Consider the following 14703-nt stretch of genomic DNA (forward strand, 5'->3'; position numbering starts at 1 on the left):
ATATCATGGATGAAGAATCTAAGTTTATACAACTACTCTGAAGACCAACTTAGCAAGGCATACTGAAGAGGAGGGAGATGCACAGACTCTCCAACCATGCAGTTTTGTTTCTAAGTGCACACATCAGAGACACTCACATATGTGCCCAAGGAGGTGTTCATAGTGTTGATAGCCACATTGTTTATAAAAGCAAAAGTAAAAATCCTAAATGTCCATCAGCAGGAGACAGAGATAAATTGTGACATAGTCCTTTACTGAAGCAGTATATGCCCATGAAAATTAATGAACTAGAGCTACATGTAGCAGTATAAATAATCTCAAAAAAAGAAGTTATCATTCCATGCAGTATGGTAACATTTACATAAGGTTTAAAGCATGGAAAACGGTACCATATATGACTTACAGTGCCATCCATAGGTATAGATGGAGGAAACATATGAAAACATGCAGGGAGATGCTCTCCACTATATATAGTACAGTGATCACCCCGGGAAGGACAGAAAAGGAATAGGAATTAGGAGCTCCGGTTACATAAGTAATGTTTTATTTGTTAAAATAAATTCTAGAACTATTTTGACAAAATGTTGAGATTTAACAAAGCTGGGTGGTAGGGCCAGGGGTGGCTTTCCGATCATTCTCCGTATGTTTTTGTGTCCTTAAAATAATTCGTAATTTGCAAAGATGTATGTTCTCTGTCACCAAGTTCCCTTTAATGAGGAGGTGACGTTGATTCTCCCGCCTTGCCGTTTGTAGATGATTATACGCCTACAAAAAGAAATTCAGGAGCTGAAGGATGAACTGGCCATTGTCACTGGGGAGCAGAGGACAGAGGCGCTCACAGATGCAGAGCTCCTTGAGTAAGCCTGCAGACCTTTTTCTTTTTCTTTAACAGTGAAAGTTTGTGTTAACTTCTTTGTTGGCCCTAATGTTATGAATTCACCTCAAAGCACGAAGGTCTCCTGGGACAGTCTGAAATTGCATTTAGGCGCCAGTTAAGAGTGGCGGCTTTCCATGAAAAGTTGGATAAGGCTGGCAGTGTTTTTGCCGCCTCAGCTTTGAGGAAGTAAAGAACAGAGCATAGAAAGGATGGGAATATCCTTCTCATGCCAGCTGAAGAGAAGGGCTTGTGTAATAGTCGTGCAATTAAAAACATATACACCAACCCCTCATATGCTGTGGATCTTAGATCTGAAAGGAATTCAAGAAATGTCCTTTGTATTAAAAAGCATCTTGTTGCAAGCACCAATTTATCCCATGCCAAGGTAGGCTCTCTCCTTTAATAAGTAGATGGCCCATATATTATAGTTCAAATACTAGAAATGGGAATGAAAGCAGGTATTCAGGGCTTTATACAGCATGGCATCTGTCAGTGGCACAGTGTGGCTCTCATTCTCTCTCTGATCGTGAGCCACAGTGGTGGACTTTCTTGTTGTTTCTGTGTAACTTATAAAGCATCTGTGGAGTGATAATAGTGGGCTGGACTTAGAAGGCAGTGATATTCTCTATTTCCAAAGGAGAAATAGAGATACACAAGATTTTTCTAAGGGCTTACAATCATTTCATCTAACCCTCTCTCAACAGAGAAAATGGTAAGTAATAGAGTTGATGAAAATATTTTCTTTAAACTACTTCCTGGCTGTGCCGAAAGGTAGGTCTAAACATTGAGAAGCCTTAAGCAAGTTTTTTTTTTTTTAGAGTTTATTTATTTATTTTTGAGAGAGAGGGAGAGCGTGCACGAGTAGGGAGCAGCAGAGACAGAGGGACACAGGATCCCAAGCAGGCTCCTCGCCATCAGCGCAGAATTCAGTGTGGGGCTCACACTCAGGAACCGTGAGATCATGACCTGAGCTGAGATTAAGAGTTGTACACTTAACTGACTGGGCCACCCAAGTGTCCCAAAGAAGTTTCTGCTATAATCAAAGCTTCACTCTTCTGGGATAGCATCTAGAACACTCTGTTTAATAATAGGAGAGGCTCCTAAGGCTTTCCTTATAAATTTGCTCTGTGGCATATATGCAATTAATGCCACAGTGATATCTAATGATATCTTAGATGCTGAGAAAACCAAGCTGAGAATTCCCTCACTATGATGCTCCCTTCCCCTCAAAGAGAGGAATTACCAATTATTATCTTTGAAGATGCCTCTGCAGAATTTTGATCTTCAAGTCAGGGTTCAGCCAAGAAAAGAAAAACATTCTAGACCTCTCAACAGAAGGAATTTACCATGGGAAATTTGTTGCACGGGAGGTGGCATTGCAGGAAATACGCAGCACCCCAGACATCAGGAGCAGCAGGAGCCCTGACACCCTGGGATTGAAGGGATGATGGTAGAAGCTTATGTTACCAAAGTCTGAGACTGGAGCTGACCAGCCAGAGCTAACCCACAGTGATGCTGTCCCATGTAAACTGGGCCACCAAACAAAGAGCCACAGGTGCTATCAGAGACAGCATCCTGGCAGGGAGTCCTGGCTTCTCTCTCACACCACTTCCAGTCTTCTACCTGCACGTCCCACTGGCTGAACTTGCCCGGAAACCAGAAACATGCCCAGAATTTGCCCAGAAACCATGCTCTCCCTGTTGGGAGAGTCAGAGAATGTAGTTTCCTGTGATGCAGGGTAAAAGAGGGGAAAAGTAGAAATCGGATCCAAGAGCAAGAAGGCAAATGGCCAGTACGTGAAATAAGTACCAGAGTTTTTGCTAAGTCCGGCACATCCCAAATGTTGTTCAGGGGGCTCAGTTTAAGGATAAGATTTTGCATGTGGTGGTTTTAAGATGTCCGCTCCCTCCACTGCACCAAGTCTGAGGAATTGTAGAACTGAAACATCTGAATCTGTAGCCACACCCAAGAATAAGATGGAAACGTCTCAGGGGACTAGAGGCTTCAAGGAGTTCCAGGTAGATTGAAAGGTGGGGTTTAGATGGGTAAGAGGAAAGGGTAGACCAAGACTGGGCGCTGCACCGTAAAAGCTACAAGCCTTGACATGGTGGCTCCCTGGAGCGGGAGAGGGCTGGGAGCAGCCTGCGAGGATTTGGCAGAGCCATGGTAGTGAGTGCAGTCTGTCTTGTGAACCCCTGCGCGCTCCTTCTTCTCCGCTCCACCCAGTGTTTAGGTCAGCATTTAGGATGGAGAAATAGGGAAAGGCCCCAGGTAGCTGATGATATCCAGGACAAACTGGGGACCAGAGAAGCCCTGAAGGCCAGCCGCTGTCCTCGGCTCTGCCCAAGCCCTGTTCCCACTGAGAACAGTAAGGAGCATGGAGCATGAGCCCCCACAGCCGCTCGGCCCTCTTCCAGGACCACCTGCCCAGGGCTGAGAGTCTAGGAAAGATGAGTTCACAGTTGGGAACAACCAGAAACATGAGGACTGCCGACTTAAAGAAAGACCAGGACAAGGAGCCTTTACAGCTTGGAGGCTTCAGAACTAAATGTTATAAGAAGAGTGATTTAATATCTTTAGAGATGTACAAGACAGCATTATATCCACGAAACAACAGGACCTTTATTTTTATAAAACAGACTGAAGGAGATCTGAAAAATGAAGAAATGTAATTGTTGCCATTAAGAGCTTAATGGATGGCTCAGTGGCAGAATGAAAAAACAGAGGGGCAAATTAGTCAGCTAGGAAGATCAAGGCTAAGGAATTCTTCCAGAATAAAAGATGAAAGGAGAAAGGGAGAGACATTTAAAAGAAAGGAATCATAGAGATTAGCTCTAGATTTACTAATATCTAACAAATAAAAGTTTATAAAGGAGAAATAGAGATAAGGCAGAGGAGCCAATGGTTAAAGAAATATCTAAGGATTTCTTAGAACTAAAAAAAAAAAAAAAAAGACAGACTTCACAATGAGAGGGTTACCATGTGCTAAGCTGTATAAGAATGTAAAAAATTTTAGAACCTCAAAATATAAAAGAATCCCAAAAATTATCAGAGAAGAAAAATATAATTAACAATCAAGAATCTGATTTAGAGCAGACTTTTCAACCTCTCTGGAAACAGGAACCTATAGTACTGAAAAACAAAACAGAAGAAAACAAAATAGAAAACAGGACTTTGAATGGAGATTTCTGTATCTGGCCAAATTAGCATGCAAATGAACACGTGAAACAAAGGCATTTTTCAGACACAGAAACTTTGAGACAGACAGTTAACCACCCTAGTCCTTCTCTAGAAGAGACTACAGCAAGGCTATATTTCACGAAAAGAAACATGCTGTAAAGTGTGAAAAATAATAACGAACAGATATTATTTCTTTATGACACCTATTACTGTATTAAATTTACATTATATCTTTTACCAACTTGCCACTTCCCACATACACAGATGTTTCTGATTAAAAGTTATTGACAGAAGTCCAATTTGTCATTCGTAGGAGTTTTGGGGGGTCTACTGGAGAGAAATAAATTTGTGACAACCAATTTAAGATACCGATGGACTCTTAGAGCGTAGTTGGTGTCCTTTGAGCCACAGATAACAAGTGTATACATGCTAGTTGGAACAGATTCTATATAAGACAGTATGTAGGGTTGCCATTAGTTTTTCTGGGCACTTGGTTCATTCATTCATTCATTCATTCATTCAACATGTAGTCTTCATCTAGTATTTACAAAACTCTGCCCTAGACCTTCAGAGAAGAACAAAAGATGAACGAAACCTACATTCACCTCTCCAGGGGTTCACAATGTAGTGGCAGTGACAGACATAAGCACAAGTAATCACAATGCAAAATGTAAGTGTTATGAGAAGATAAAAATAAAACATGAGATTGCAGAGATAGTAATGATTAATTATGAGCTCAGGAATCATGTAAAATTAGTTCCTGTGCTGGTAAGTAAACTTCAGCAGCTCCCAGTGAATTACTTCTCTGCTGCCAAGTTAAGTATACTATATGGCACTACATCTTATTCATGATTTCTGATCAGCACAGAGGGAGAACGAATGCAAAATGTCACACCCACCCTGCCAAAACAAAGCACAGGGTTTCCCAAAATCCAGTACCTTGGGTGCTTGTTCATACTGACAGTGAGGATTATTCAGATAATGTGGGGTTTTGTTATGGTTTTTGTTATTTTGTTGTTACGGTTATGTTTTGCCATAATTAGCTAGAGTGAATATTGGCACAACTTAAAATTCATCAGATTTAAGCGTTCTTTATCCTCTTAAAGTAAAAGAGAGAAATTAAAATGTGCCTCGACTCTGGCACTGCTGTGTAATATCATGAGTCTGTGCTTTGTCTCCGGGGGCCCCTGGACATTTATTCAGGACTGTGAGTCAGATTCAGTCTCTCATGGTGCCAGGGCTCCCTGGATGGTCAAGGGGTGGGGGGTGGGGGGAGATAGTGGTGTTGGAGACAGGAAGAGTCCCATAGCTTGGCAGGACAGAATGGCAGAAATGCAGTGGCTTTGGCCTATTTCTCTGTCTTGCTGATTCCTGGCTTTATGCTGACTGGAATGGCATAAGGATATTCCTATCAGGGATTTTGTGAAGGATGTCAGAAAGCAGATATTTAATAGATAATGTATTCTGTATTCACTGTTATGTACAGTGGACAGTTTGGTGATGTCTGTTAATATCTGGCCCTATCAAATTTTTTTTGAACGATTTCCTAACATGTCATTTCTTAATGTAAATATTTGTTGCACTGACTTGGATGCCTCAACTGAAGAGGGTTGCAGATGTCAGCCTCCAGTTATTGTGATATTTTTAGTTTACATCTTTTTTTTTGCCTGTGTAAATTTGAAAAGAGACAGCTGGATGAAGGCTGTATAGCCAAGTTAATGTTTATACAGAACTTCTTGGGTGAAGATTTGATTCTGATTGATTCTCTAAACACATACCTCTTTCTTTCTGTGGTTAAAAAGAAAAGAAAAGAAAAAAGAAAAGAAAAAAAGCCTGTAGATCTCTGGCTAAGATGGAAGTATTCTATCCTGGCCCAAGTCTAAATGAGTAAAATATTTTCTGCATAGCAACACTTTACTTCTGAGATGGAATTGAATTGGATCTCATGGGCTCAAGCTTGCCCAGAGTAAACTTCCAAACATCTGGATCCCTTTCTTTTTTCTGTTTTCCCCTCAGCCTTATTGAGACATAATTGGCATAGAACATTGTGTGAGTTTAAGGTGTACAATGTGATGAGTTAATATATGTATATATTGTGAAACGATTACCACTATAAAGTTAGTTAACACATCTATTACCTCACATACTTGTGTGTGTGTGTGTGTGTGTGTGTGTGTGTGTGTGTGTGTGTGTTGAGAGCTTTAAGATCTACTCTCAGAAACTTCCAAGTATACAGTACGGTATTGTTAACTATAATCACCATGCTATAGATTAGATCCTCAGAACTTATTCATCTTATAATTGGAGGTATGTGCCCTTTGACCAACATCTTCCTCGTTTCCCCCACCCCCCAGCCCCTGGCAAATGCCCAGTTTATGCTCTGTTTCTCTGAGTCCAACTTTTTATTTTCCACACACAAGTGACTTCATATAGTATTTGTCTTCCCCTGGTTTATTTCTCTTAATTATTTTTTGCAAGTTACTTAATCCTTCATCCCAATGTATTGAGCACCTACTAGATGCTAATCATTTTAATATGTGCTTTTGGGTATTCAGAAATATAGGACATGGAAGATTATTCTAAGGAGTGACAGTTTTATTGGGAACATAACATGTATACAAAAATGTATACAAAATGTATACCAAAAAAGTGTGTACACATTTATACACACACGTGTGCATATAAAACCAGGAACAAGATAGCATATCAGTGGAAGGAAAAAATGAACACTGAGAATTGTAAAACCTTAATTATGATTCTAATTCTACTCATATTCAGTTTTTAATGGCTCTCTAGACTTGGGTTTCGTCATGTATAAAGTGAGAGAATTGTACTAAAGCTATCTGGGCACTCTTTCAGCTCCCTGTTTTTAAATCTAATATCAGCTTATTACACATGGTTTAATGTGGTTTTTACTCATTATCTATGATAATGAAAATCTGAATCATGGAGGAATTCAGAAATAGAAGTCACTGCAGATATCACCATCCAGTAAGCTAAATAAGCCATAAAAGATGTTAAGAGGAAGGCGTCTAGGGGCGCCTGGGTGGATCAGTTGGTTAGGCCTCCAACATCCGCTCAGGTCATGATCTCATGGTTCGTGAGTTCAAGCCCCTCATCAGGCTCTCTGCTGTCAGCACAGAACCTGCTTCAGATCCTCTGCCTCCCTCTCTCTCTCCCCCTACCCCCTCTCAAAACTATAAATAAACATTAAAAAAAAAAAAGGTACCACTCTAAGATAAAGATGAGAGGCCACATAAACGAAGGTGCCGAGAAGGAAAGAACACACTGCATATGTGCTGGGGGGCGGGGGGAGGGGCAAGAGACCAGTGTGGAGGTTTGCACGTAAGAGGCACTAACTAGCGAGGATCTAGGTTAAAACTGGCCTGGCAGGAGCCTGGCGTCGTCTTGGAAGAATTGAAGAATAGGATTAGACAGATAAACAGTGACCTCATGGTGGGTTATGAATACCATATGTAGAAGAGCTACTCTTTTGTTTTATTTAGTGGTGACTAGGAAACATTGTGCTTTGAGAGTATTGCAGTTCATTCATTTATAATGTTTATTGTGCTCGTCTTTGTGCTAGGCCCTGTTCTAAGGGCTAGAGATACAGAAATGAACAAAACAAAGTCCTTGCCCTTATGGAGCTTACATTCTAGTGGGGAGAGAGATAATACACAAGACAAATAACTAAAATACAGAGCATTTCAGAGAGCAGAAAGTACAAAGAGAAAAAATAAAACAGGAGTTGCAGTTTGATTAGGATGACCGTGGAAGAATTTATATGATAAAGACTTTTTTATGGTTACTACCCTGATAGCAATGAATAGAATGAGCAGGAGCGAGAGATCAGGATGATATTACCATCCAGTTTGGAGTGATGATGGGAAAGAAGTCTCCAGGAATGACAGTGAAAGCAGAAGAAGAGACAGATGTGAGACACTTAGTTGAGGAAGAATCAACAGAAGTGATGGCTACTAATATTAAAGATAAAGAAGGGAGGATGGTAAAAGTGCAAAGACTTAAGATGGATTATCAGAGGTTAGGAAAAGAAGCTGGTGGAGGGTAGGAAATGTTCAGTTCTTGACATGATGAAGGAATACACAATGTACAGGTTGGATTCTGGAACTTTAAAGAAGATTGAGGCTGAAGATTTAAATTTTGGAGCGATTGGCATTGAGTTGACCTAATACTGAAGTCAAGTCTGTAAGCCAGCTCAGAAATTCTCTGATCTGATTTGAAATAGGTGATAATTGGGATCACCAAGACCACACCTCCCTACAATCAAAGTTACCGTAGGCAGCTTGCCAACTGAATTTACCTGTTTACTTGGCCACATCATCCTCATTCCTTCCTTTATGTCTGTTTATATATAATTAAATATTCCATTCATTGGTTATTTTCCAGTGAGGAAAAAAAAAATCCCTTCCTGTATGACACACAGGGTTAATAGTAAGCAGTGTAGAAAGATTAAAAGACATTAAAGGATAACAAGGAAATATTATGAACAACTTATAACAATGTATTTACTAACATAGATAAATCTGACAAATTTTTGAAAGGGTTCAGACTTCTAAAGAGAAATCGAGAAACTGAATAGTCCTGTATCTACATAAGGAAATGAATTTGCAATAAAAACCTTCCAACCAAGAAAACTCAAGTCCCAGATAGCATCACTGCAAATTCTGCCAGACATTTAAGGAATAAATAATACCAATTCTACCCAAAAATTTCCAGAAAACAGAGGAGGGAGCAATTCCCAACTCATTTTACAAGGCCAGTGTTGCCCTAATATCAAAAACAGACAAATATATTTACAAGACAAGAAAACTAGAAACCAACATCCCCTATGAATAAAAATATTTAATAAAATATTTGCAAATTGAGTCCACCAAACATTAAAAAAATAATAAATCATGACCAAGTAGGGATTATTCCAGGAATGCAAGACTGTTTAACATTAAAAAATCGATGTAATTCACCATATCAACAAACTAAAAACAACACCAACCACAAATATTTGATCATCTCAATTGATGCAGGCAAGCTTTGGACAAAATTCGACATCTACTCATGGTGAAAACTCTCCAAGCAATAATATGGACAAAGTATTTGATCAGATTTATATCAGAAGATACACAGATGCCAAATAAGGACTTGAAAGGCCAACATCATTAGTCATTAGAGAAGCCAAATTAAAACCTTAGTGTAGTGATACTATGCAGTTATTGGAGTAGCTTTAGAAAAGTAACAATAAGAAGTGCTGGTAAAGGTGAGACACTGAAACTCTCATATGTTGCTGGTGGGGAAGTTATATGGAGCCCCCACTTTGGAAAAACAGTTTTAACAATTTCTGATAACATTGAACATAATACTTACCATAAACTTCAGGAATCCCATTACTAGGAATTTGTCTATGAGACACGAAAACATGTCTCCACACAAAGGCTTCTGCGTGAATATTTATAGCAGCTTTCCTCAAAATCTCCCAGAACTGGAAACAACCTAAACCAGGGAGGGGCTGAGCAAATGGTTGTACAGCCATACAATTGAATCCTACCCAGCAATAAAAATGGAGTGAACTATTGATACATTCAACGGCTTGGATAAATCTCAAACACGTCATGCTAAGTAACAACAGAAGCCAGATACAGAAGGCTACATACTATATGATTCTATTTATGTGACATTCTGTAAAAGGCAAAAGTATAGTAAGAGAAATCAGATTAGTGGTTGCCAAGGTTGCTGGTGGGGGGAGGAATTGATTACAGAGGAGGAAGAGGGAATTGTTTAGGGCAATTGAAATATTCCATACCTTGATTTTAGTGGTGGTTACAAAACTGTACATAGTTGTTTAAAAAAAATGCATAGTACTACACATCTAGAAAAGGTGCATTAAAAATTTTACTATCTGTAAATTTAACCTCAACTAACCTGACCTTTAAAGAACTTGAAAAATCTATATGACAAAAAGATAATATAAAATTTGAGGAACACTCATTCAATACAGCAAAGCAAAGGAAAACAAAACTGTACGGTGAGGAATTTTCCTGTAGGTAAAATTTTGCTGTAGTTTGTTTAATAATAGAAACTTATCTTTGACTACAAGCCCCCAGAGCACCCAGACATGTTTTTTTACAATTAATTACTGCCTGCACAAGTTGAAGAGAACTTCCTGTTTCCTGCTCTGCACCAAACCTGCATACAGACCTGCATCTGTCCCCACCTCCTCCTTCCTTTCTGTCGCAGTCATGTGTCCCGCCTCCTGTCTAAAGCTGGCCTGACCAACTGTACTCCCAGTCCCAATCCCTTCTGCCATCTCAGGAACCCTCCTTCCTTCTTGTCGCATTCATGTGTCCCGCCTCCTGTCTAGAGCTGACCTCACCAATTGTGCTCCCAGTCCCAATCCCTTCTGCCATCTCAGGAACCTCAATTATCTTTTTTTTTTTAATCTTCAAGTTTTTCCCATATTTAAAAACAACAACAACAACAACAACAACAACAACAACAACAACACGCACTCTTGGCACAACCTCCCCCTCTACCTACTATTCCTTTTCTTTAAGCTCAACTACTCCAAGATGTAGCTTTCACTTGTCTCCATTCCCTTCCATCCTCCTTGACACACCCAGATCACTCTGAACTGTCATTAAGTTATTGATGACCTACGTATAGATATATGTAATGGGTCTCTTTCAGTCCTCACCTTTCTTGACCTTTCAGCAGCATTCACCATTATTAACTGTCTTCTCACTGAATCATCCTCCTCTTGGGTCCTCTTCTGATTGCTCCTCAGCTTCCCAGACAGAGATTATCCTCCTTTTGTGGGGACATCCATCAAGGGGCTGTCCCAGGACCCCTCTTTCTCTTTTTACTTTATACTTCTCCTGGGTGATCTCATCAACACCCACACCCACGCTGATGACTCAGATTTATGTTACTAGCCCACATGTATTCTACTCTGAATGCCGTGCTTACTGATCTCACGGCCTACCTGCCAGCTCTCTCTGAACTCAACATGCCCCCAAATGAGCTCTTGTCCCTCTTTCTCCAGACCTGGTCTCTGCCACCATACCCCATCCATCAGTGTCACTCTGAGCCCCGTGGTTTCCCTGGCCAGAAATTTGGAAGTTACCCGTGGCTCTAGTTTCTTCTCACCCCCAGATCCAACCCATTTGGAAGTCTTGTTGACTCTGTCTTCAAAACATGTTCTGGATCAGACCACCTGGCACCACCACCAAACCTCTGTCACCTTCTTTTCACCACTCAAATGGTGTCATAATAGATCTTCCTGAGTGCACTTTGCTCTCTTTTTCTGTGCAGCCAGAATTTTTTTTTTAAAGTGCTGTTATCACTTTACTCTTCTTAAAACTCTTTGGTGACTTCTGATTTCCCTTGTTCTTGGGAAGAGACCAGATTCCTTCCTACAACCTTGGAGGTGTCTGCCCAATCTGACCCTTTTCTGACCCTTTCCTGTGTTGTCAGCCACATTTCACCTTCCTTTCCCCCCTTGCCCCTGTGCTTCAACAACACTGGCCTTCCAGTTCCTTAAACGTTTCATTGTGTCTCTCACTGTGAGGCCTTCGCACATGCAGTTGCTTCTGCCTTCTGACTAGGATGGTGTGTGCGTGGGTGGGGACACACACATACACATACACACACACACACACACACACACACACACACACACCTTGTTTTATCTGTTCTACTCCTTCAAACCTCAGTTTAAATTGTTCCTCTTCAGTTGATCTTTAATCCCAACTAAATCATGACAGGTTTTCATCTTTTCTGTACTCTTCAGAACTTTTATCTCTGTTTATAATCGTGTTCTTGCGGTATTGTTTGGTTGTTATTCGTATCTTCCGCCACACTGAAAGGCCTTCGAGGGCAGGAGCTGTGTCTGCTTTCAGTGAATGTGCACAACACCTTTATTTGTGTCATTTTGTGGCACATGATCAAAGAATGTGCAGGAATATTAATCCAGCAAAGAGTAAGCATGAACTACATTAAAATGCCAGCAGGAGGGGGGCTCAGTTGGTTAAGTGTCTGACTCTTGATTTCAGCTCAGGTCATGATCTCATGGTTCATGAGATCAAGCCCCACTTCTGCACTGACAGTGTAAAGCCTGCTTGGAATTCTCTCTCTCTGTCTCTTTCTGCTTTCTCCCAATCTCTCTCCCTCTCTCAAAAATAAATTAAACATTAAGAAAGGAAGGAAGGAAGGAAGGAAGGAAGGAAGGAAGGAAGGAAGGAAGGAAGGAACCCAGCAGGGAAAACTCGAGAGAGGTATGTGACCAGTTCATGAGCATGTAATCACACACTTTGAGATATTGAGCTACTGAAATCCGTCCATGAAGGCAGGTGTCAACCTCAGCAAATGACACCGAGTTTGGTCCACATTTTACCAAATAGGAAATGGTCCCCACAGTGACTGGGGCACTGGCCAGGGCAGCCTCTACCCCTGCTCCTTAGCAGTCCCCAGTTTTCGCTCACTGTGCATACTGCTCCTGGGGTAAACACCGCCACGATTCCAGACTGAAAACAGGTGGCAAAGCTGGCGGCTGTGCTGGAGTTGACCCTCAGGCCCTTCATCTGTGTGCCAGTAGAGACTAGGTCTTCACTTCCTATCCTTGGGGTTGTCTATACTCTATTTGGACTTATCTGGAAATTTTTATCTGATGGGATTGCTTTTTTTATTCTTTGTAAAGTTAAATCATTTAAGACTAAATATAGTTTAAAATCAAACACATTGTGTTTTCAGACTCACAAACACAGCATTTGTTTCAAAGGGACATATCTGTACAAATAAAAGCTTCATTGATGTCTAAGCTCTACTTAAATGCAAATAAATACACCTGAAGGAAGAGTGTAAAATCCCCATTTTCCCACCAAAGACATCTCACTTTGAAGTAATTTGTACTTTTATTCATTCTTTCTGGTGAACAAACACTAATTGAGTGCTGATGATACCACATCAGTGCTGGGTTAGGACCTGGGGGGCTGGCAGTGGGGAGCGAGGGGCAGATGTCCAGACATACATGCTTATTGGTGGTGCTGAACCGCTGTCAGAGACAGGGTGAGGGATTTTTGTAAAGGGCAGGGGAAGAGGGAGGAAAGAATTTATAGAGGAAGTGACATACAGAAAACCCATCAGTGCTTTCATCCTCTCGAAGTAAGCATTTCAAGGTGACTTCAGGAGAAGTCATTTCTACCATAGTTAACTCGAAGTTCAAATTTTTTTTATTAGACTAGTCTAATAAAAGTTTAATTGGGTTCAGTTCCTCAATATGTTTGAACTGGATTAGAACCATAAAACAGATTTCACTTTCAGATACAATGGCTCTCTTGAACCTAAAATTTGATAACTTGTTCCTAAAAGTATGGGATGGAATAATTAAGATCAAGACCATCTCATATAATTTGAGATCTACCATCACCGTGATTGTAAGTCCTGTTCTGTACCCTCAGACTGTTTCAGAAATGAGCTGAAGCAAACAAACAAATAAATAAACCCCTACAATAGTTGAGTTAATATAGTTCTAGCAAGAATAAGATACCAAACCAGTATTTTAGGGGGAGTCTCTCGTCAGTGCTTAACTCTGGATACTTCATCCTTTTTGTATGCAGTATATTGTCACTGGCCTCCGTACTGGTTTTATTTGTCAAACCACTATTAAAAATATATTTCAAAATTATGACTTAGGCTGTATAAGTTCTATGACATGATGAGTTCTCCTGATTGTTCTCTGGAAAGGTCTTCACTGTGGAGGCAGGGAGGAGTGGATTTCAGGAAACCATGCTCCTCAAGGGTGGAGAGGGAGAGAAAGAGAGAGAGAGGGAGAGAGAAGGAGATTGTGGGGACAGAGGGAGAGGGGGAGGCACAGGCAGGAGTCTGAACAATCTCTTGAAAATTGTTTGAAATATGACTGAACTCTTTCCTACACCAGATTGCTCATTAGAGAATGAAAAACCTCAAGAAAGTTTGTGCCTAATTTTTTTGTCGTTATGGATGAAATTGTCCCGGTGACAATGATATGGACTACCTCCGATTGTCCAGAATCTCTTTCTAGGATCTGCAGTGGCCACACATGGTCTGGCCCCTGGCAACCTCCAGGGCCCACTCCCCTCCCTCGTTTCTCCCTCCCCTGAAACACTCCTCCCTCCCCTGAAACATCCCTCCCTGAAACACTCCTCCCTCACTTCATTATTCAAGTGTCACATTATCAGAAAGACTTTCTTCCCAGGCCACCGTATCCAAAATACACCTTCCCCTGTTACTTTTTATCCCCTTTATGCTGAGTTATTTTTGTTCATAGCAGGAACATTATTTTTAATGTTTCACTGTCCATTGTCTATCTCTCCCTACTTCATGAAGACTTGGACTTCATCCGCGTTGTTTTCCATTATGTCCCTGTCACCTAAAACAGTACCTTGCACATGAATATAAATAATGTGTTGAATGAATTAGTGAACCCTCTGTCAGGGTCTTGGTTCCCTCTCTGGCTTTTTTCATGAGCCATTGTTTTACCTCTCTAGGACCTCTACTCAGAGCTGCCCCAGGGTGCTGGGCATGAATAAGGGCCCTCAGAACTAGTCTCTGCTGATAGAAAGCACTTCCCAACGTTCAGATTCAACATCACTGATACA

At 40.8% G+C, this 14703-nt stretch overlaps 1 protein-coding gene across 3 annotated transcripts in view; it reads left to right on the forward strand.

Moving 5' to 3' along the window:
- Nucleotides 1–14703, forward strand: part of KIF6 (kinesin family member 6) — a 385916-nt gene that overhangs the window by 140114 nt on the left and 231099 nt on the right. For all 3 annotated transcript variants that reach the window (XM_019457021.2, XM_019457020.2, XM_053905057.1), the window contains one exon: nucleotides 754–857. In XM_019457021.2, the coding sequence (XP_019312566.2) occupies nucleotides 754–857 (104 nt within the window). The remainder of the gene's footprint in view (nucleotides 1–753; nucleotides 858–14703) is intronic.

Source organism: Panthera pardus, unplaced genomic scaffold (assembly GCF_024362965.1).
Source record: "Panthera pardus isolate Hobbes unplaced genomic scaffold, ASM2436296v1 HiC_scaffold_17, whole genome shotgun sequence".
In the NCBI taxonomy this organism is placed as follows: Eukaryota; Metazoa; Chordata; class Mammalia; order Carnivora; family Felidae; genus Panthera; species Panthera pardus.